The 22500-nt window shown below is 43.8% G+C and overlaps 1 protein-coding gene across 8 annotated transcripts in view; it reads right to left on the bottom strand.

Annotated features, from left to right (window-relative positions):
* sobpa (sine oculis binding protein homolog (Drosophila) a) overlaps nucleotides 1-22500 on the bottom strand; it is a 56488-nt gene that overhangs the window by 13925 nt on the left and 20063 nt on the right. For 3 of the 8 annotated variants that reach the window (XM_048227802.1, XM_048227808.1, XM_048227804.1), the window contains 2 exons: nucleotides 22120-22143; nucleotides 1395-1490 (listed from right to left, as the gene is read on the bottom strand). The exons of 2 other annotated variants lie outside the window; for them this stretch is intronic. In XM_048227802.1, the coding sequence (XP_048083759.1) occupies nucleotides 1395-1490; nucleotides 22120-22143 (120 nt within the window). The remainder of the gene's footprint in view (nucleotides 1-1394; nucleotides 1491-22119; nucleotides 22144-22500) is intronic. 3 more of the 8 variants (XM_048227803.1, XM_048227805.1, XM_048227806.1) reach the window with 2 other exon arrangements.

Here is a 22500-nt window from a genome sequence, read left to right as displayed (position 1 = left end):
GGTGCGGTGTAACCATGCACTTTGCCATAATTACCTTGCTACCTCACAGCGACAGACCCACATCCACGTTGGACTTTTTTCTCCCCCTCTATCCTCCGCATAAAATCATTTCTCTGGCCGTATCGCTCATCCCTGACCCACACACCGGCCCCGCACACAGCCTCATTGCCTCCCTGGACGAGCAAATCGCCCATCAACGTGTCACAGCGCAAAGCCATCAATCAAGGCAGACTATGAAAGTGCTGTACTGTCCACAGCATCCGCTGGTATTTTGTGGTGTGCCAGAGCCCCAGGTGCATAGGGTAACGGTTTCCGCGGAAACCTCTACATCCTGAGTTTGTTCTCAAGAGAATTTCAGATGTGTTGGGAAGAGTATTTCAGGGGAACTTCGGGATGTTTAAACCAGAATGATGGTTCTACAACGCAGAGGTTTCTATTGGACTCTCCACTTTGGCACTGTGCACATGTTTATATTGGAGTTTGTATTAGACTGCTAAAGCTTTTTCCTCATCCAAAACATCATTTACAACATTAATTGTATAAACATGGGCTTACACAACATCACCAGATTTTGTGGTCTGATTGTGCCTCAAGAAACAACAATTAATACATTCCTTGTGATTAGAGTAATATATCAGCATCATATACTAGAGAGGCCCAGGCAAAGCTTTCAGGAATAAAACAACTTACACTGACAATATTACTTACAGTGTTTTCACAGCAAGGACACTGGGAAACAATAAGGGATTTTTTGCATACAGGTATACATGTGCATGTAGACAAACACACACACACACACACACACACACACACACTACACAAACAAAGAAAAGAAAACACATACAGAATACAAGAATTCCACACTCATCCATTCCTCCATCAGTATGACACACACACACACACACAGACACACACACACACAGACACACACACACACACACACACACACACACACACACACACACACACACACACACACACACACACACACAAAAAACACACACAAATACACACAGACACATAATCAATGCTGAATGACAATGCAAAAAAATAAACATGGGGAAATCAATTTGGAATGAAAAAGTAAGTGTGCATGAATCCTATGTTAATGCATTGTAAAACTAATCACACTAATTACTAACTATTCAATCCTTCTACTTCACTATATGTTCAGACAAAATCAGAAAAGGAGATGCTAATCAAGACACATGATATTGTGAAGAAAATATCTAATTAATGGAATCTAATTAACCAATTAGAGCCAATTAGATCTAGTTATGGGCTCTACATGAACACATGAGCCTAACTAGAGTAGATCAATGGAACACGTCTACAGCAATATCATTGTTACCACACTTGAGCTCTAGCTGAGTGTTAAATGCTTTATTTCTTACAAGGACATCGCTGTTTGTCTTGAAGACAAGCCTGGGAGTTTCCTTAGAATAGCTGTGGTGGGGTAATTTTTCGCCGTGGCCGTCTTCGTCTCTCGCCTGAAGGGGGAGAAATAACGGCCTCTTTTTACGGACTGACAAAAATAAAATGGAAAGAAAATAATGAAGGAAACAACAGAAGCTCATGAATGAAGTGACAATCATAAAGAGGTGTGGGTAAGAGTGAGGGGGAGAGGATTACGGTGAGACATGCACTGGTTTGAGGTTTGTCAGCAATAGACGTTTTCCTAATAACAGCAGTGGTTTGTTTATGTAGAAGTCAGTGTGTACATGAGTGAATGCTTACATGTATGTGTATTTTGACAGGTATATAAGCATGTGTCCTGAGCAAATAGAAGAAAGAAACAATGTGACTCTAGATTACAATCAGTTTACAGTCTTGCACAGTTGAATATCTGACCAAGATACTTGTAGGGGACAACAAATCTCAGTTCCTACTTTAAGACAGAAAGGCACAATAGATTCCATTAGGACACCTTCCTCATTCAGACTTGTAGATTGCAGTCCTTGATTGGGTCTCAATCTCACCGTCTTACATCTAATACATTCATGCATTAAAGCTGTTTTACCAGAGAAAGAAAGTCTTCAAAAGAAAACACCGAAAATGTGGTGTAATCCGTGCAATCTACAATCCTTTCAAATTCCATTCCATTTAAAAGGTTGAAACATCGCATATATCCATATGAAGAAATGTTTAAACAACTCATCATAATAGGTTCATACATGCCCTCTAAGGGTTTGTTAATAGTGACAGGACAAATAACTTTTAGTTGGTGGAAAATGAGGAATGTCTCTAAATAAAGATATTTAAAACGCACCTCAAAACATATCAACACGTTTACCTGAAGAAAATCAGTGAAAACCATCTAAGGATCTTAAACGTATGGACTCCTGATGCCTGAGGGACTTATGTTTGTGATATTTGGCCTGGATTTGTGTGTGTGAGAGAGAAAGAGAGAGTGTATATGTGTATGTGAGAGAGAGAGTATGTGTGTGTGTGTAACTCAGTTCATGTAAATGCCTCTGTGAGGGTAAATGTCTCTTGGTCTAATGCACTCTCCACTACACTACCACCAGTGGACGCCTCATTACCCAAACGTGACCCCGGAGCACGCAGGCCCTCTGGGCCAGGAAGAAGCATCGCCCATGCTCTGGTAGTGATGAAGCCCCAGGGATCTCCCACCATAGCGCAGCGCACACGGCAAATGTTTCACTTTCATAAACCAGTTGTGAGGGTTGTGTCTTGCAACCAAAATATGGACACTGTGAAGGCTGTTCACAGTGCACAGCTGTGCTGTCATAGGCTATCTAGCTCCAATGGCTGGTTCAACCTGTGGTGACTGTGTCTGCTTATTGTCACGGTTAGCCCTGACAGGAAGACCCCGAGATCTCAGTCTCATCATGTCACCCACTTCTTTCTCACAGAGAGCACATTTCCGACCAACGCGTGCTGAGTTCTAGCGTCAGTCAGAGAGGGCCCTGATGGAGCTTGTGATCTGCCGACGCAACGCCAGCCCAGTGCTTGAGAACTAGAGCCATGTCCATGATTCACCACCATCAGATCATATGACAGCACAGCCCAGCGCGTGAGAACTAGAGCCATGTCCATGATTCACCACCATCAGATCATATGACAGCACAGCCCAGCGTGAGAACTAGAGCCATGTCCATGATTCACCACCATCAGATCATATGACAGCACAGCCCAGCGCGTGAGAACTAGAGCCATGTCCATGATTCACCACCATCAGATCATATGACAGCACAGCCCAGCACGTGAGAACTAGAGCCATGTCCATGATTCACCACCATAAGATCATATGACAGCACAGCCCAGCACGTGAGAACTAGAGCCATGTCCATGATTCACCACCATAAGATCATATGACAGCACTGTGCTGTCCAGAAGGCACGGCCCGTCTGCTCCCTGTCTGGTTCTCATCTGGCTGACGGAGGAGAGGACGGCACACAAGACGGCTGCTTTCACCTCTCTCTATCTCTCCCTCTCGCTCTCTCTATCACTCTCTTTTTCTATCTCTCATCTCTCTCTCTCTCTCTCTCTCTATCACTCCCTCTCTCTATCTCTCATCTCTGTCTCTCTCTCTCCCAGTCTCATTCTCATTTTTTCATCACTGAACATTAAATGAATGTTCCTGCTGTTCTGTTTTTGGGTTTGGGTTGGATTTCCCATGCTCCGTCTTCTTCGTTTTAATCATGGCAAATCCTTGTAATGTAGTCTCTCTCTCTCTCTCTCTCTCTTTCTCTCTCTCTTTCACTTGTAGTCTCTCACTCTGGCCCCCACCCCTCCACCCCAAGTCCGCCCTTCCCACCCCCATCCCCCTCTCCAGTGCAGTGAGGGTCATTAGAACTGCAGCCGTCCCGCCCTTACTGGTGCAGACACACCCACCGCCCCTGCCCGAGCTCACTCATCTCCAACAAATGAGGTCTAATGTGTGCGCATACACACACAGTGTCACACACACACACACACAGTCACACATACACACCGAATCACACACACACACACACACACACACACACACACACAGGCATTAACAAAGATTCTTTCTTTTGCACAAGCAAACACACACGCACACACACGCACATATGTATTATATATTTTCTCTTTAATCACACAAACATATTTGAAGAAATATCTCTGCATAGAGAAACTTCTATGACTATGATTTTTTTCATTACTCCTATTGTTGTGTTTGCAAACAGATTTCACAGCTTTACTAAGTCAGTCTATTTGATGGCCTCTACACAACACTGTATCTGCTTCAACACACACACACACACACACACACACAGACACACACACACACACAGACACACACACACACACTTGTGTCACCACCCAGTCTCCATTTTGTGCTGCTTCCAGCTCTGACCCTCTGGCCCTGTGCCAACTCATTTACATATAGTGCTAATGAGGCTCTGGCGCAGTCACTAGCATCAATGAACACACTAAAACACACACACACACACACACAAATATACACATTAACACATTTTCACAGAAATGTTGACACAGATTCTCACAGACACACACACACACACACACACACACACACACACACACACACACACACACAGCTTCCATATCGTGTTAATGAGAACCTGGCTGTGTGGCAGGAATCAGTGAAGCTGGCTGGTCGCTTACACAAAGCACCAGGCCAGGATGCCTCCACTCAGCCTGTGCCCAGACACGGCGCTCCAGCCTGGGCGGCGGTCCCACCCCTTCACCACTCCAGTACCAGCCTACATCGAGGTGCCCGCCGCTGCACGTGCCAAGCACCTGGCAGGAGGGCCCAAGGGCATAGTGGCCATCTTTTTCACTGACATGGATATGAATGTGAATGAGCTCTAGCTCTAGTGTGTGTGTGTGTGTGTGTGTGTGTGTGTGTGTGTGTGTGTGTGTGTGTGTGTGAGTGTGTGTGTGTGTGTGTGTGTGTGTGTGTGTGTGTGTGTGTGTGTGTGTGTGTGTGTGTGTGTGTGTGTGTGTGTGTGTGTGTGTGTGTGTGAGAGACTACCTGCGTGTGTTCAGTACTGTACATCACATATGGCTTCCAAACCCAGAGGGCCACTGCAGCTGTGCATGTGCCAGTTTCCATCTGGGCATCTACACAAGACCAGGTGTGTGTGAATAAGTGTGTGTGTGTGTGCATGTGTGTGTGTGTTCCAGCCTGCTTGCTTGCATTTCCTTTATGTGTATATGCCTCTCCTTCTGAGAGGGAGGTCTGCATCCCCAAGGATGCACCACACACATACAAAGGCACACAAAACACACAAGTGCAACAAACAGACACACACACACACACACACACACACACACACACACTCCCTGCAGGGAGAGGCACATTCATAGGACAGCCCCTCCTTCTGTCCTTTCATTAGTTTTTCTCCCCATTTTTCCATCTACAGTCTCCAGCCTCTAACTGTCACCATTATCAGCAGAATGGCCGCTCTCTGGCGACCTGGGCATTGATGAGATGCTCTATGTGCTTAACTGCTGTGCCACAGGATGACCTTCCCCTTCCAGCTCAAGCAATTACTGGTACCCCTTGATAAGTTCGATGGGAATTTCTAGTTACAAAAGAAATCCATAACATATTAAATTGTCCTGTGTGGTGGATATATAATGGATGGTATTTAAGAATGGTTATGTCAGACCTACGATGAAATGTGTAATTGTACAGTTTCCCTTAGAGCACTGCACTAGAGCACTGTTGTCTTTACTGACAGCTTAGTCCTGTGACAGTAGAAACGAGGCAAGAGTGTGTGTGTATGTGTGCATGTGTGTGTGTGTGTGTGTGAGAGAGTGACAGTGTGCTGAATGTGTCAGAGAGAGCCTCATGTCTTTTCTGTAATTCCTGCCTTGTTGTCTGGCACTGGCTGCCTGCTCCTGTGTCTTTGCTGGCAGCTATGAAATAATCACCCACCGCTGTGAGTCACAGGAGGACCCATGGGTGGCTGGCCGACTTTACCAGACTAGTACTTCACTTAGCCATATACGTGCTCTCATTCACACACACACACACACACACACACACACACACACACACACACACACACACACACACACACACACACACACACACGTGCACAAAGACAAAGAGAGAGACAGCAAGAGCAAGCAAGAGAGAGAGAGTTTGTATGCACCCTCATTTACTTGAACATTCACTCACTTACTCACCTTACTGTCTACATCCCTCAGTGTCTTAATCACATACACGCGTACACACACACACACACACACACACACAGACACACACACCGCACACACACGCGCACGCACACACACACACACACACACACACACACACACACACACACACACACACACACAGTCGCCTTACTCATCAATCACACCTTTAATCATCTTTCCTCCCTCTTCACCAACTCCCTACCTCCCGCCCCTAATCAATCATTCAGACACTCATTCATTCACCTAAGAGGACTCAGTCACTGAGCAATTTGTCTAACACAAACATCCTAAACCCCCACACCAACAGAACTGATAACTCACTCACTCCTTTACTCACTCACTCACTCACTCTCTCACTCCTTTACTCACTCACTCATTTACTCAGTCACTCACTTACTCACTCACTCACTCACTCACTCACTCACTTACTCTCTCACTCACTCACTCATTTACTCACTCACTCACTCACTCACTCATTCATTTACTCACTCACTCCTTTACTCACTCACTCACTCACTCCTTTACTCACTCACTCATTTACTCACTCACTCACTCACTCACTCTCTCACACCTTTACTTACTCACTCACTCATTACACTCATTATTTCATTGTCCTCTAAGGTGGGGACTTGCATGGGCGTAGATTTAGGGTGGGACGCTAAGAACTAGTCCTAATCAAAATTTTAAGATGACAAAATTGTCCCCACCAATATTTTAGCGAACTTATTTGTACTGCTGATCATTCCGACAGCCAGCCGCGACAATACAAGAAACGTCAGGGTTATCTGACCGCAGGCTACACGCATGGAGAATGCCAATGCACAGGCTACTTTGCAGTGGCAGTCAAGCGAGCAGGTGTGTCAACGCGACAACGGTAAGTTACCAGGGCTGTCTGCCAATACGTTTTTTTATAAAAGGCCAAAGTAAAACATTTTGATATTCCCTTTGCCCTTCAGCATGTACATGTTTGCCCCTTTTTGTGGTTTGTAGATCAGCTATGCCACCCAAAAAGAAGAAAGGGGACATACAAAGCTTTTTCATTATGCAGAGTCTAAGTAGGCAAACTAGCCATACAAACTGGCGACTAGTAACCAGGCTTTCAAATTCGGATTTTAGCCTACTGTGTAAAATAACATTAGCTGTTAGGATTACCCAGGATATTGTCACAGCTAAACCTAGCTTCTGCAATCTTTCAACCAAAGTTAAGAGTCAACCAAAGTTGAATATGGGTGTGCCGTATGGAGAGTCGCATAGGCTATAGCACAGAAAAGAAGCCACTAGGCTGCCAATCTTGCAGTGTATTTGTGAATGTAGCCTGCACAATGCAAAGAAATAAAAGATAAACTAAGTGCATTTCCATAGAAATTAAAAAAAACATTGCGAGACACCAGATATTTCTTCTATGATCTCATCCCATAAAGCTTTTCTTTGACATTTATTTTATGTAATGACATAGCAAACATGATTAATTGAATCCACATATCCTAGCACTTGCGAAAACTATTTTTCACTAGCCTAAAACAATGAGGTCGCAAAAACAATGACTTCAGACTTGACTTGCGACTCCATTCAAAAGACTTCAGACTCGGACGCTTCGAGACTCCTGAACAAGCTGTATTTCATGCAATTATTGCTTTTTTTAATCTAAATGTATTCATGTATTTCTATTTTACTGCAACATACAGTATACTTTGGAAAACGTATAACGAGCGGCATGGCCCCTTTGCCATAATGTGCAACGTAACGCATGTGCGCACACTCACAGATAAAAAATGCATTGACCATGGCGACAAGAAGTCCTCCCGGAGTGCCTTTTATCATTACTTTCGGTTACAATAACTTCGTGCACAGGGGAAATAAGCGAACAGCTACATGCAAGGTGTGTGGCAACAACGTCTGATTTCATCAGGCATCTCCAAACGCACCCATATAGGTCAGTCACTTAGGCCTAGCATATATCGTCACAGGTGACAAGCTAACCATCGCAAAGTGTTGTGCTAATGCTGGGAACAGGCAGGGATGGGCAAAAATACATCAGAATGTATTTCAAAATAAAATACCTAATAGGCCTACCCTCATTTTTAATGTATCGAAATAAAATACTGTATTTTTGTATTTAGAAAATACTCAAAATACTTTTTTCAAGGAAGTATGAAAGCACTGCAAAAAAGCTTTTTTTTAATCCCAAACATTGAGCCTATAAACTATACAGTAAAAAAACAATACAATTTGGCCCCTGTCATGCCATTTTGGATATACCGTATGCAAGTTCATGTAGTGTGATCAGAATTAAGAATAATTCAAGAATTTACATTTCCATTTAGTAATTCCATAATTTTACATCTAGCTGATGCTTATCCAAAACGACTGACAGAGCTTTCAATTCGGCAGCCGTGGCCTACTGGTTAGCGCTTCTGACTTGTAACCGAGGGTTGCCGATTCGAACCCCGACCCCTCATTGCTACCCGAAAGGCTGTTGTTGCAGGCAGCTCACTGCGCCCGATTAGTGTGTGCTTCACCTCACTGTGTGCTGAGTGTTTCACTAATTCATGGATTGGGATAAATGCAGAGATTATATTTTCTTAAATGCAGAGATTGACTTCAAGTGCAGTGTAGAACTGAATAAGAAAATCATAAGGCTGTATATCTTGAACTTCCAGTATGTGAGAAACTTGACTTGCCTTAATATCTCCAACCTCAAGCATGCAGCTAATAAGGAAATATAATTGTTATTTAATTAAACAAGGTGAACTTCTCCCCACTGTGCAATGCAGAAAAGGATGCTACAAGGAAGGGAATTCAAACACACTCAATACCTTACCATCTACAGTATTGATGTCATTGTGGTTCATTGAGATATCTGACATTTTTTCTGTTAATTGGCTTGGATACAAAAGGACATTGTTGCGTTTGTCGGTGTCCTTATGTGAACTTGCACAGGTAACCTTGCTCATCTTTACTTGCGTACGACTTCACACCAGTGCTTCAGGGCAGCCGTGGCCTACTGGTTAAGGCTTGGGACTTGTGACCGCGGGGTTGCCGGTTCAAACCCGATCAGTAGGCACGGCTGAAGTGCCCTTGAGCAAGCCACCTAACCCCTCACTGCTCCCTGAACGCCGCTGTTGTTGCAGGCTGCTCACTGCGCCGTGATTAGTGGGTACTTCACTGTGTGCTGAGTGTGTTTCACTAATTCACAGATTGGGATAAATGCAGAGACCAAATTTCCCTCACGGGATCAAAAGACTACTTAGACTTATACTTAGGGCCTGTCCACACGGAGACGCTTTTTTTTGGTTAAACGCAGAGGTTTTGCTTCGTCTTGGCGGCCCAAACGAATCCTGTAAACGCACTGCCCGAAACCGCACTTTTCTGAAACCTGGTCCCAGAGTGGAAAAATCTGAAACCGTGAGCCCGCTTTGAATTCGTTTAGACAGCTTAAACCGCACATCCTGCTTTATGTGTCGATGATGTCATCGCCACACCTCAGCTGCCCTGGACTTGCACTTATAGTATTGCCTAACAATACTAGTTTTCATACATGACATTACCTACGATTACACCGTGAAGATAAATATCACAACTGGTGCTGCGCGCCAGCTACGATAGCTTATGACTTGGTGGACTGAACACTGTTTTTTTCCGGTGTTTTTTATGCATTCTAGCTACTGTCAGTGACACGAGAGAACTTAACTTATTAGGAAAGTGCGGTGTAAGTTTAGGCTACATTAATTTGTGCGTAGTGCCAGTGTCATTCATTTATTTTACATGTCTTACAACATATATACATGCATTCACAGTCAAGTGAAATCAGATATAAGCATACAAAGACGCTTTTAGAACTCACGTTAAGCCGATGGTAGCACACTGAATGCAAATGCGCCGATTTGATGCAGGCAAACGTATTGACTGTTACTAACGAAGGTTTTATAGCAATATTATAAATGTGGCGACAGAATAGCCTAGAACTTGGGTAAGCCTTGCGTTTACTGTAGTAGCCTAATTGCGGTGATAGCCAAAACTAATGTGAATCACGGACTATCCTACAACCAAAGAAAGTAAAGGTGATTAGTAGGCCTACCTCGTTAGCCAAATAAAGGACGGACTGCACCCTTCACAAACCGTAAAATAAAGTTTATTAGTTTTACAGTTGACTACAGTTGACAGTTCACCATCAGTCCACACAAACAATTCTGGTTTCCTTGCACTAGCCATTTCGTCGTAGCCTATTCTGTCTGTTTATAAAGCACAAACTTTGGTCAATTTCTGTAAAGAAACAGTGCCACCTATAGGCCTGGGGTATGAAGTAGTCGTGTTGAGATGGATCCGTTTGGACGCAAATATTCTTGATACGGTTCCAGGGAAGACGGAGGAAAAAAAGATCGGTTTGGTACGTGTGGACTAGGCCTTATACTTCAGACCAGAGCTGATGCTTCAGCAAAGGCCGTCACTGAAAAGCTGTGAATGTCGTTGAACACAGCTGTTCTCACATTAGCTGATTGCGATAAACATTAACCATTGTTGCCTAATTACCAATTATTCATTACACCTGTGTGTAGTATCTACTTTTTTTAGTGTTTTTCACATATAGTATTTTGCAGTATTTTTAAAATACAAAAATACACAACAATAAAGTATTTTGATACAAAATACAGAGCCATTTCCTTCAACCCAATAAAATAAAAAATGACAAAATACTATTTTTGTATTTGAAATACATATTACATGTTTCAGAAATCTTGACATGTCTAAGTTTTGGGTTGCAATATACAGGTAGTGGGCTCTCTGTTAATTTTAATGAGTAGGCCTAAGCCTAAAGTTACAGCATTTCTATCACAATTGACCAGACTTTGACCTTTGGTCTGCTTTTAACAAAATTCTGGCTATGATTGTTCCTTGTATTGCATCATGAGCCATCACTGTGCCTATTGCATTCTACTGTTGTTAGCCTTAAGCCTAGCTCAGTCATTAAGCGCTTTCAGATATAACCTCCGGAGTATATGAGGAGGTTTGTCAAACGGAGGTCCTACCCTTCGGATGATTCAGATATGATGCTAACCTCCGCGGACCTAATACTGACCTTATAATGGACGTATGTGTGAACGACATACACGCACATTACAGAATCTCTGTGTGGTTGTCGAGTGAGGGGTGGGGCTAGAGTTCACAAGATGCGAGATATGACGCTTAATAATATATCGGACGCTGCCTGTCACAGCTGCTTTTATTTACAAAGTGTAGCCTATGCATTATGTAGGCTAAAGAAGAGAAATCTATTGTGCATAGGCTAATACTTGAAGTAGGCTAGTCACGTAAGTCTTGAAATTGACCTAGCCTACAGTATTTGTTTGTGTGCTTCAAAAAAAACACATTTATCTGTTTTCAACGCTATGTACCAGAATTAGCTATAGAACCCCCAAATCTGGTTTATGCTGGAGAGAGAGAGCATGCACAAACTTTATGGTAGGCTACCAGCCAATTCAGTAGGCTAACTCAAGACTTCAAGATCATACAACGTTTTTAAGCAACAAACAAAAATACTAACATCAATAACAGTGAAGTTGTTCATTTTTTTTCATGGTTTATTTTTTTCCAAAAGCATCCTCTCCCATGTGTCGCATTTACGTAAGGAGCTTGGAACAAAGTTGGGTTTACTTCGTTTTCATTTTCTCTAGGCATATATGCTCAGCAAATATCAGCGAGCTCACCAGGTCATGAAGGCTATCAATGAACAGAAAACCGTGTTGGCTAACAATTTATTAAATACTCCTGTTATTGTCGTCAACGACGTCGCTGTAGGCTACTGCCTTTTCAGCGCCTTCTGCTTATGATGATTCAGTCTTCTGAATTTGTTTGTCCTTTGCAGTTGTAGGCTAACGTGTCTCTAACGGTCCCTTCAGGTGTTCTATCAAAATGTTGAATGCCCTCATGGACAGTAGCTCAGTGATGTCTGCATCTCTCCAGGTCGGAGATTTTCTGGACAGCATGCCACTCCATCATAACACTGCATTTAAGTCAGATCTAACCACATGGACGCACGAAAGAAACGTCACCAACACGCCCTCTCACTAGGTGTGAATTTTAACCGCATGTTCTACTCCTCGTTCAGACACAGTACATTTACATAAGGTCCGGAGGAAATACTAGGGGGGGAGTAGTATAAACACCGGGTAAATTCGGACTTCCATATGACCAGTTATGTCGTTCAGATATACGGCCCCACCGTTTAACATCGGCAGAACCTCCGGTCTTACACGTATGTCTGAAAGCGCTTAGTATGTTATACCACATCGCCGTCCATTAGAAGTGCAATGAGCTGCATTGAGCATAATAAACTGCATTTAGAATTCCAAATTGATTGATGATTCTGTCTTGTGCAAGAGCCATGTTTACACCAAGGCACCATGGGGAGAACATGAGAGGCGAAGTGACATTTTTAGAGGATTTTGGTGATGTGCTCTCATGCTGTCGCCAGGAGCAACCCCACTGGGAAAACAAGACAAAGCTAAAGTGTAAAGCCACTTTTGTTACAACAAGTCTAAACAAGCTGCATTACTTACAATAACAAGGTAAAAGTGGAAAAAGCGTAACAGCTATATTTAAGTGAATGAGATACATACATATTTTCTTTCTGTGTCTGTGTGTGTATGATTACTTTTTTGATTAATTCATGTGTGTTTGTGTAAGTTTGGTGTAGGTTTATGTAAGAGTGTAAGTGTATGTGTAAGTTTGCATGTAGGTTTGTGAAAAAGTGTGAGTGTATGTGTAAGTTTGCATCTGGCATCTGTCTGCCAGGTGAGCAGATTTGCATATGTGCATACGAGTAAATGAGTGTGGCAAGTGTGCACATATTTTGTGTGAATATACATGTGTGTGTGTGTGTGTGTGTGTGTGTGTGTGTGTGTTTGATTGAGAGAGAGAGAGAGAGAAAGAGAGATGTAATATGTAGCTCAACCCCCAACTGGTCTTTTTATTTACGTGCTGTCAGCCCCCCGTGCTGCAATCAGGCATTTTACAGCTGAGCAGAATTCAGAGCAGATTTAGGGCTCAGAACTCGCCCAGCCCAGCCTGGTCCACTCACAGACCCACACACCTCACCCTCTCCCACACCGCCCCCTCTCCCACACACACTTCCTCCTCTCCCACAAACACCTCCTAATCTCCCACAGTACAGTATTTATCAGAGTTTTTTTACAGAGCTCCGAGGAAGACACGTAGCACTTCTGTAAGATAGTCACCCGGCAGATCAACTGGAGCTGAATGAGTTATCAGACATGTCTGAAATGATACCTGCACTGGCAGCAATATGACACCTTTAAATGTCACCTCTTTCCACAGATACTGCTTTGTCTCAGATATCTCCACTGAAATCTCAGCATTATAGAAAAAAACACGGTTGTCATATATTTCTCTCGTCTATGCCATGTGATCTTGTAGCAACGGCCTCTGTTTTGCATTTTGTGTTTTCAACTCCCTTCCTGTTCTATGGAGGTTCCTGGTGATTCTCCATTCCTCAGCTCCCCATCCTTCCACCCTATGTGGGGCAGGAGGGCTGGATGCCAGGTAGGCTGTGGGGCGGGGCAGGGGAGGGAGCGCTGCTTTGAAATGCTGATTCCCTTACGCCAGCCCCTCCAACAACACACTGGCACAGCATATGGAGTCTAGCTTCAGCAGCCATCATTTTTCAGCAGCCATCGAGTTGTGGCTTTCATACATTATTCTGTTTGTGGGGATGCAGGACACATCCGTGTTGGGGAGGAACACGTGTACTGATCCAGTGAATCCCAGTCCCTCCCCACCCACCCCAGTCTTGAGTCAGGTATGTGTGCAAAGCCCTGTGCACGTGTGTGCACTCCTGATACCCAGACCAGACTCTGGGACCTCTCAGGCTCTCTCTGGGCTGCAGTTGATGTCTGAGGCTTTACAAAGGCTCCTGCTCTGGCATCCGAGGTCAAAAAGAGGGATGGGTAGAGAAGCCTGTGCACTGCTCTTGTTTCCTTCCTCCTTCCTCTTCCTCTGTGTCTGTCTGTTCATGCTCTCTCTCTCTCTCTCTGTCTCTCCTGCCTCTTGTCTTTCAGCATCAGACTCGTTTCTTGTTCCTCTCTCTCTCTCTCTCTCTCTCTCTCTCTCTCCCTCTCCTCCTCTCATCCTCTTCCCAGAAGAGTAAGCAGTGTAAAACTAAACATTTGTCTCATGATTGCAACTCTTCAGTGGCAGGGCATGATATTGAGTTTGTCACTCCAGAAGGGAGAATGATAATTTGTAATTATCCCTGGCGAAATAAAAACCTGAACATCCCTCAGACTGCACTGGCACCGATGGCTTGTTTCTTTTGGCTCCTCGGTCCCCCTTGCTATCCCAATTTTGGCGGCGCGCGCACGTCATTCTGTTCACTTGCAATTTACGCACGCAAAAAAAAAAGCCTCCACTCCTCCCTTCTGATGTTTCCAAGGCTGCAGACCTGACCTAGAGATTCCCAGGCCCGACCAGCCGACCCGCCGGCCAGCCTCAGACACAGGCCGCAGCTCAGGGTACATATTTACACTAGAGCTGCCGCTACAGAAAAGGATATCTGTCTGTCAGACACCCAAGATGTGCCAGTCATGCTCAGAAGAACCTTAGCACCTCAGTGTGCTACGCATACCTTAGTAATGCCTAATGACTAATGACAGATGCCTAATAGGGGTGAGTGAGTGCAAGCACACATATGCATATTTGCATGTGTCCATATATGATTATGTATGTGTGAGTGTGTGTGTGTGTGTGTGTGTGTGTGTGTGTCTACTTATTCCCTTAAGAACTGAGTGATTGTGCTTGTTAAGTTATATATCACTTAAGTTAAGTTAAGTGACATTGTGAAGACCTGGTGCATGCTACTGGTCCATAGGTTTGCATATGTATTGTACTGCATTCTTAATATTTGTGTCCCTGTACCATTTTCTTCATGTGGACATAAATAAACGGTTAAAATGTGTGTGTGTGTGTAGAGTAGTAACATTCCTTAGACTGGGCCCCTCTCTCTGATCTCTCACTCCGCAGCAAACATCTCCTGACAGAGAGGTTTACCACACCTCCTGAGAGAACGCCTGTCGTAGCAGAGTTATACAAATACACACACACACACACACACACACACACACATACACACACACAGACACACACTCTCATAGGCACAGTGACAGTTTACCTACTCATCCTCTTTTTGACCCTGATTTCACCCCTACTGCACTTCCCTTCAGAAATGGAAAATGCCAGCTCACACATTCAGACATGGAACAGATACCACTTTATCTCAGATATCTCCCCAGACATCTGAAATCTCTGCAGCAAATCTCTGAGTGCCAACTCATACGTTCAGGCTGTTCATTGTGGGAAATCATCCCTGCAGGCTCGATGATGGAGCGCCTTTAGGAGGCCTCCATCTGAGGCCTGGACCTCCATGCCTCCGGGACTGCACCCACGCGCTCTGCTCGGCGATCGGGGACAGAGCCTGGGAGGTCAGCCCGCTGCGCCTCCCCCGACCACCGGCCTGGAAAGCTCTTGAATTCCTGGCCAAAAAAAAAACACACGGGCATTTAGAGTCAGAGCCACCACTGGGGGGGGGGGAAGGGGCTGAGAGGTTGGGGTGGTGTGTGTGTGTGTGTGTGTGTGTGTGTGTGTGTGTGTGTGTGTGGGGGGGGATGGTGGTGGAGGACTTGGTGGCGGTGGTGGGAGGGTGGAACTGGAGTCGCCCACTCACAGTTACCACAGGACAGCGGCTCGGGTTTCGCAGACGAGGCAGCTGCAGGTATTTACCGAAATGCGACGCCCATGTCAAGCCCCTCCCCCACTCCCGCCTCGCCTCGCCCTTTCAGACACGCACGGACACGAGATACTTTTCAGCCGGGCTTGTTGGAAAAACTGGAGGGTTTGTTGTCGCAGCCGACCTTGTGGTGTATATGAGGGGGGATTGAAAAAAAAGGAGAGAAAGCTAGAGAGAGAGAGAGAGGGAGAGAGAGGGAGAGAGGGCTCAGAAGGGTATCGCTTACACGAGCCTCTCGTATGAATGTGAGGTCCAGGATATGGAGTCGGCGCAGTCTAAGCAAACAGGCCCTTTGTGTGCGCGGGAGCAGCTCTCTGGCGTGTGTTCTGCCTGCAGACAACATGAAAACAGTGCCGTGGAGCCTGTTGTGGGGGCCGAGGCGCTCATGTATCTCCCGGTGAAGCCGCGGTCCCCCTCTTTGTTTCCCAAGACTCGGGTCCGGCTCACGGCCTTAGGTGCTTTATCAAAGTGAAACCGACACCAGGAATATTCTGAGCCCCAAACTCAACTCGAGCCCACTCGCAAACCCTGTACCCCTCTACCCTCCACACCCCGCTCCCCAACCTCAGGTGCACTCTGGGATTACCCCACCCAGGGTGCCGTGGGAACGCCCAAACAACAACTGGTGACAACAGCACGGTAACTACGGTAACAAAGAGTGGGTGCTGTGACACTGTGAAGGTGCTTGAAAGAGAAAAAGGGAGATGGAAAAGGAAAGAGAGAGAGAGAGAGCACGAGTGAGTGAAGAGGAAAGATGCGATGACATGCTGGCTATCCTCTTCTGTGCAACACATAAACAAGTTTAAAATGATTGCCCTTGAGTGACTCTGTTTATGTTCCGCCGACTATCGCCTCTGCAGCCGTGCCTAGTATAGCAGGCTGCTCCGGCAGGCACAAAAGCCAATAAAAATGGACACGCATACCAGTGATGGAGTGAGGTTAGCAGTTTCACTGCCGCATCCATGTTTACTGTTTCACATGATTAGGATGGTGAGGTCAAAATGACAGAAATGAATTGAAGTCAATCCCTGATTGAATTTCACATAACCGATTTGCTCATTTAATTACACACAAATTAAAAATGAACTCTTCCATGCAAGCTCTGCAGGCATCAAATTTAGATAACTGTGGGCTGGCTGTTGGGCACAGGGAAAGACTGGCACACCCCCAACCACCACGTCACCACCCACCATCCACACACACACACAGATAAAACGTGTCCCATTCCAAGTCAGCATCCCCAGTTTGTCGATTCAAGCAAACAAACTCAGTCTACCAATGAGCACAGTCCCTCTGACTTGACATGACTATTATACACCTGGGAGAGAGAGAGAAGAGAGAGAGAGACAGTGCATGAATGAAATGGGACAAAAGAGAGGGAACAAGATGAGAGAGAAAAAAAGACTAGAAAGAGAGTGAGAGGGAGAAAGAGAGAATAGAAGAGAATAGAAGTGCAAAACAAATACACACATATATGGAGCAAGAGGGAACAAGAGAAAGGGAGAGAGAGAGAGAGAGAGAGAGAGAAGATCATTTTTTCAGTGGCCAGTCAAGGCAGCCAAAGCCAACTGGGGGTCTGCTCCTAAACACAGCATCATGCTACACCACGTTTCACAGGGCAAACATTCAGAGGGCCCCGGACGGCGCTAAATCTGCTTTTACAGCTCTGTCGATATGTTTATGTTTGAAGGGGAATATTGCTGACCGCACAACGTGATTTTGCCTGCATTGCAGCTTTCATTGACGTGTTATGCCCCTTAGCATCGATCGCTTCCCTCCATTCAGACTCCACAGCTCTTGCCTGTTCATTTCATCTGTTCCCAGGAAAGAGGGAAGCAGACAGACTGGTGGGATTTACTTTAATGGATGAATTGGAAAGATCCTCACCATTTGTTCACTACAATAAATATCATGGTTAAACAATTTCATGGAAGTCTGAGAGGGAATTCCATTTTTAAAAAGAATATTTTCAGAAGGGGTACAAATTCATAGCCTTCTAAGTCACGAAAGACGTTCGGCAAAGTACAATTTGATGGGAAACACAGGGTGGATATCCTGTGACAGAGGATTGTTTTTGGAAACCCCAACTGAAGTTCTCACTTTTCAGAAAATGACAGCTTGTCAAAGTCAGATTCCTGATGTGCTCCCGAGAAACTGTGGAACACTCAGGGACTCTCTTGAGGAAAGTGGAAAGGTCAGACTTTTATAGGCTTTTAACAGTGGCTGGGTATGTTTTGTGGTTTGTGTCTGTGTGTGTGCATGTGTGTGTGTGTGTGTGTGTGTGTGTGTGTGTGTGTGTGTGTGTGTGTGTGTGTGTGTCTGCACGCCTGCATGCATAAGCAGACCTTTTTTCGCAGCACAGAAGCAGGTGGGAAACAGAAAACACCTGCCGGACAGAAATGCTCAAGAAACGCTTAGCTCTCACTTCTGGTTTGAGTGCTGCCAGCCTAATTACCACTCAGTCCACTCCACTTAATTTGACACCAGTGACACTGTACTGAGATCAGGGGATAGCTCATCTCTGTCCAGTGCAAAGGGAGGCTCCATTCACTTAGAACACAGAACATAACTAGGGCAACTACAGTATTATAGAGTGTCTCTATTTATTCATTCATTAATACAGTGTCAACAAAATCCCTGAGTCAAGCAATATAGCAATACAGGCCCAGGTGCCTAGTGGAGGAATCACCAGGGACAGAGGGAAGGGCTGAGCCGAAAGGAGCACCTGTGGCCCAACACTGGTGTTACATTTGCATCCAAACCATTATAGTCTAGGCAATCTGTGAGAAACACAATCACCCAACCCAAAACTAATTGCAACAGAAATTAAATGAATGGGAAATGAACCTTCCCATATCACATACTAAAAGTCCATAAAAATCTAAGTGGTGGAACATGTCAAAATTGGAATTATCTGTGCATGGGTCAATGGCCAAAAGCTGCACCTTTGGCAGTTTTACTGAACTTTCATAGTACAGGGGATATGTGAAAATTAGGTCAAATTCTTCCATAAAGGCATGGAACTTTAGTGAACAGTTTGGAGCCCTGAACATTTTCAGATATTAAACCATTATCAAAAAACCCTAATGGTCGCTGTGGCAACAATTAAATGTTCCGCTATGATTGAATTAAACCTATATTTTGCATCATATCTCCTGAACCAAACATGAACCAAACATGTCTACTCCCAGGGATGGGCATTTATGATACAAGTATTACATATTTTCTATGTATTTTCTAATTTGTATTTGATTGGGTTGAAGAAAATGGCTTCATATTTTGTATCAAAATACTTAGGTGTGTATTTTTGTAGCTTAAAAATATTGACAAATATTTTTAGTAAAAAACAATACTTTTGGTGATGTGATGAAATCATAAAAGAAATGAATGTAGCCTCTGACTGGTGCTGACTTAGTAATTTGCCCACACTTGTGATTCAGGAAGATGATCCAGTGCAAGATGAGTAACATAATACCCCCGACTGCCTGGACAAAAATACATCAAAATGTATTTTAAAATAGAACATCAAATACCCTAATTTTAAGTCAAAATAAACTACAAAATACATTAGCCACACCATGTATCAAAATAAAATACTGTATTTAAATACACTAAAAATACTCTAAAAATACTCTTTAAATGGAGCATCCATATCTGTCTATTTAATCTATTCCTTCATCAGTACGCTGACTCTGTTGATTATGTGGACAGTGTTTGATAGCAACAGATTTTCTCTGCCTACGAGACATGCCATAAACTGCAAACAGTCAACAGATCAACTATGCAGACCTGCCTGTTACATCTCATCGCCTAAATATCAGAGATGCACTCAAAAAGTCACAACTGAACTTGTCAAGCGGTACAAGCGGTCTCTGACATCGTCAATGCATGCCCAGATTGAGCAGTGTTGCAGGGAAACCCAAGGGAAGTTCAGGGAAGTTCACAAGAAACTTGAGGTTGGCATGAGAGGTGGTGTATTGTGTGTGTGAGCACAACCTACAAGTTACTCATCTTGCACTGGATTGTCTTCCTGAATCTCAATATTATGATCACAACAAGTCTGGGCAAAAGTCAGAGACTACTGTATATTGATTGTTTTGCACTTTTATGATGTCATCATCACATCACCAAAAGTAGGCTATTGGTTTTACCAAAAATATTTGTCAGTATTTTTAAACTACAAAATTATGGCTGTTGGCTGCAGCAACTCGAGCTAGGTAGTACAGATTTTTTTTGTGTTTGTGTTTTGTGTTTGTCAATTTTGATCCAATTTGACCGCTTTGCTATGTTGCCCACCCAAAATTTCTACATTGGTACAACATTGGCAAGTGCGCAGTGACAAGAAGATATCATCACCTGGTGATAAACAGGGACCGGTGGTTTGCTACATGTCATGACAGTTGCACAAGCATTCGGACAAGCACATTCAGGACTGAGGGTCAATGAACAATGGTAGCTCGCTGGCTCAAAGTAAAGAAAGCACAAGAAGTCACAACTGAACTTGTCAAGTGGTACAAACTAACCACCAAACCTACTGAGAGCCACATGTGGGCTTAAAGCAACCCAATACAGTTCTATTACCTTAACATAATGGCTTCAAACTCATGGTACACTGACATATAATACAGAAAAGTCTCAAACATCAATGAAGTCTCTGTCAATGCATGCCCAGAATGATAATGCACTGTGTGAAGCTGTTGAGGCTACTTTTTGAGCAAAAGAAACTGACGGTAAGTTCTTAAGAAACTGGTGGTTAAAATTCTGAAGAAATTTGAGGTTGGTGTGTGTGTGTGTGTGTGTCTTGCACTGGATCATCTTCCTGAATCTCAATAATCTGATCACAAGTCTGGGCAAATTATTAAGTCAGCACCAGTCAGAGGCTACATTCATACATTCATACATTCATGCATTCATTCATTCACTACATTCATTCAATTAAATACAAATGACAAAATAATATTTTGTATGACATATGTAATGTATGTATCATAAATGCCCATAGGGCATCACTTAGACATTGCTTACTGTATTCTGAAATACCATGTTTGGTTCAGGAGATATGATGCAAAATATAGGTTTAATTCAGTTATAGCGGAACATTTAATGGTTTTGACCTAATTTTCACATATCCCCTGTAGCCTACTATGAAAGTTCAGTAAAACTGCCAAAGGTGCAGCTTTTGGCCATTGACCCATGCACAGATCATTCCAATTTTGACATGTTCCACCACTTGGATGTTCATGGACTTTTGGTATGTGATATGGGAAGGTTTTGTGAACTAAATACAACAAAAATCGTTTCTGTTGCAATTAGTTTTGGGTTGGGTGATTGTTTCTCACAGATCGCCTAGACTATGCCGAAAATAGCACCTGTGGCCCCAACACTGGTCTTACATTTGCATCCAAACCATTATGAATGATATCCAGTATTACTCAAATTAATAATGAACAATTCTTAATTTCTAAAAACACTTTTTTGAAAGATGCCTATCTGTTGATATTCATTGTCAGACTGGCCAAAATGGGGCCAGGTCCACATGTGACATAGCGTCCAGAATCACACTTGTGAGTTTGTGTCCGGAGTGTGGTGAATCACATAAACATGAGTGTCTAGGACTGCAACTACTGATAGAATGGACATAATCTCCTCAAAAGGCTACAACATAAAAAATAAAGAGTGGCAGACCACAAGCAACACACTTGTCATGCAATGCTAATTACACAGGACAGTGGAAAATAATACAGAGAATCTACCTAGACGATTCTACTTAATCAGTCACAGGAATATATCTGCGCATATATGTGTGCGTTTCGGTGTGTGTGTCTGTGAGAGTAAGCATATACACATGCATGTGTGCACACAACAAAGTATTTGCATGTACATTGTGTGTGTGTGTGTGTGTGTGTGTGTGTGTGTGTGTGTGTGTGTTTGTGTGTATGCCTGTGTAAATATACAGTATGCCTGTGCATTTGTACACGTGTAAGTGTGTGTGTGTGAGTGAATAAGCACATGTGTGAACATATGAATGTATGTGTGTGGGAAATTCAGCCGTTGTTGGCAGACGATGCTATGAGGCCCTACAGTACGTGATCACGTCTGGATGGGAAAGTAATCTAAGACAAACAAGGAAAAGGGGGATCAAAATACAGTATACTTACAGCGCAATTCCTTATATATCCAAGCTTAGGTACAAGAAAGAAAGCACAAAATGAATACCTCACTTCCTCCTTTTTGGTCATATAAAGGAAATTCATTTGGTTTCACTGAAATTCAATTCATTTCACTTGTTCAAGATAACAAGGTTCTACTGTATCCCAAAAATTAAAAACAGGGGTTTTTGTGGACTTAAGACTGATTTGGTGGATATCCGATCTCTGTGGAAACACAGTGCATTGGTGACTAAACCCCATTACCAGTCCAGGATGATGACACATGGGAAACACTTCAGATGAACTGATTTGAATGAGAGGTTTCCCCTGACTGTTACAGACCGAAGGGAGTGGCTCATCATGTGTTAGCTTCAGAGCTGCAATCACCTC

The sequence above is a fragment of the Alosa alosa genome, chromosome 19, assembly GCF_017589495.1.
Source record: "Alosa alosa isolate M-15738 ecotype Scorff River chromosome 19, AALO_Geno_1.1, whole genome shotgun sequence".
Lineage (NCBI taxonomy): Eukaryota > Metazoa > Chordata > Actinopteri > Clupeiformes > Clupeidae > Alosa > Alosa alosa.
The sequence above is the reverse complement of the archived record's forward strand: the minus strand, read 5'-3'. Positions and strand labels throughout refer to the sequence as shown.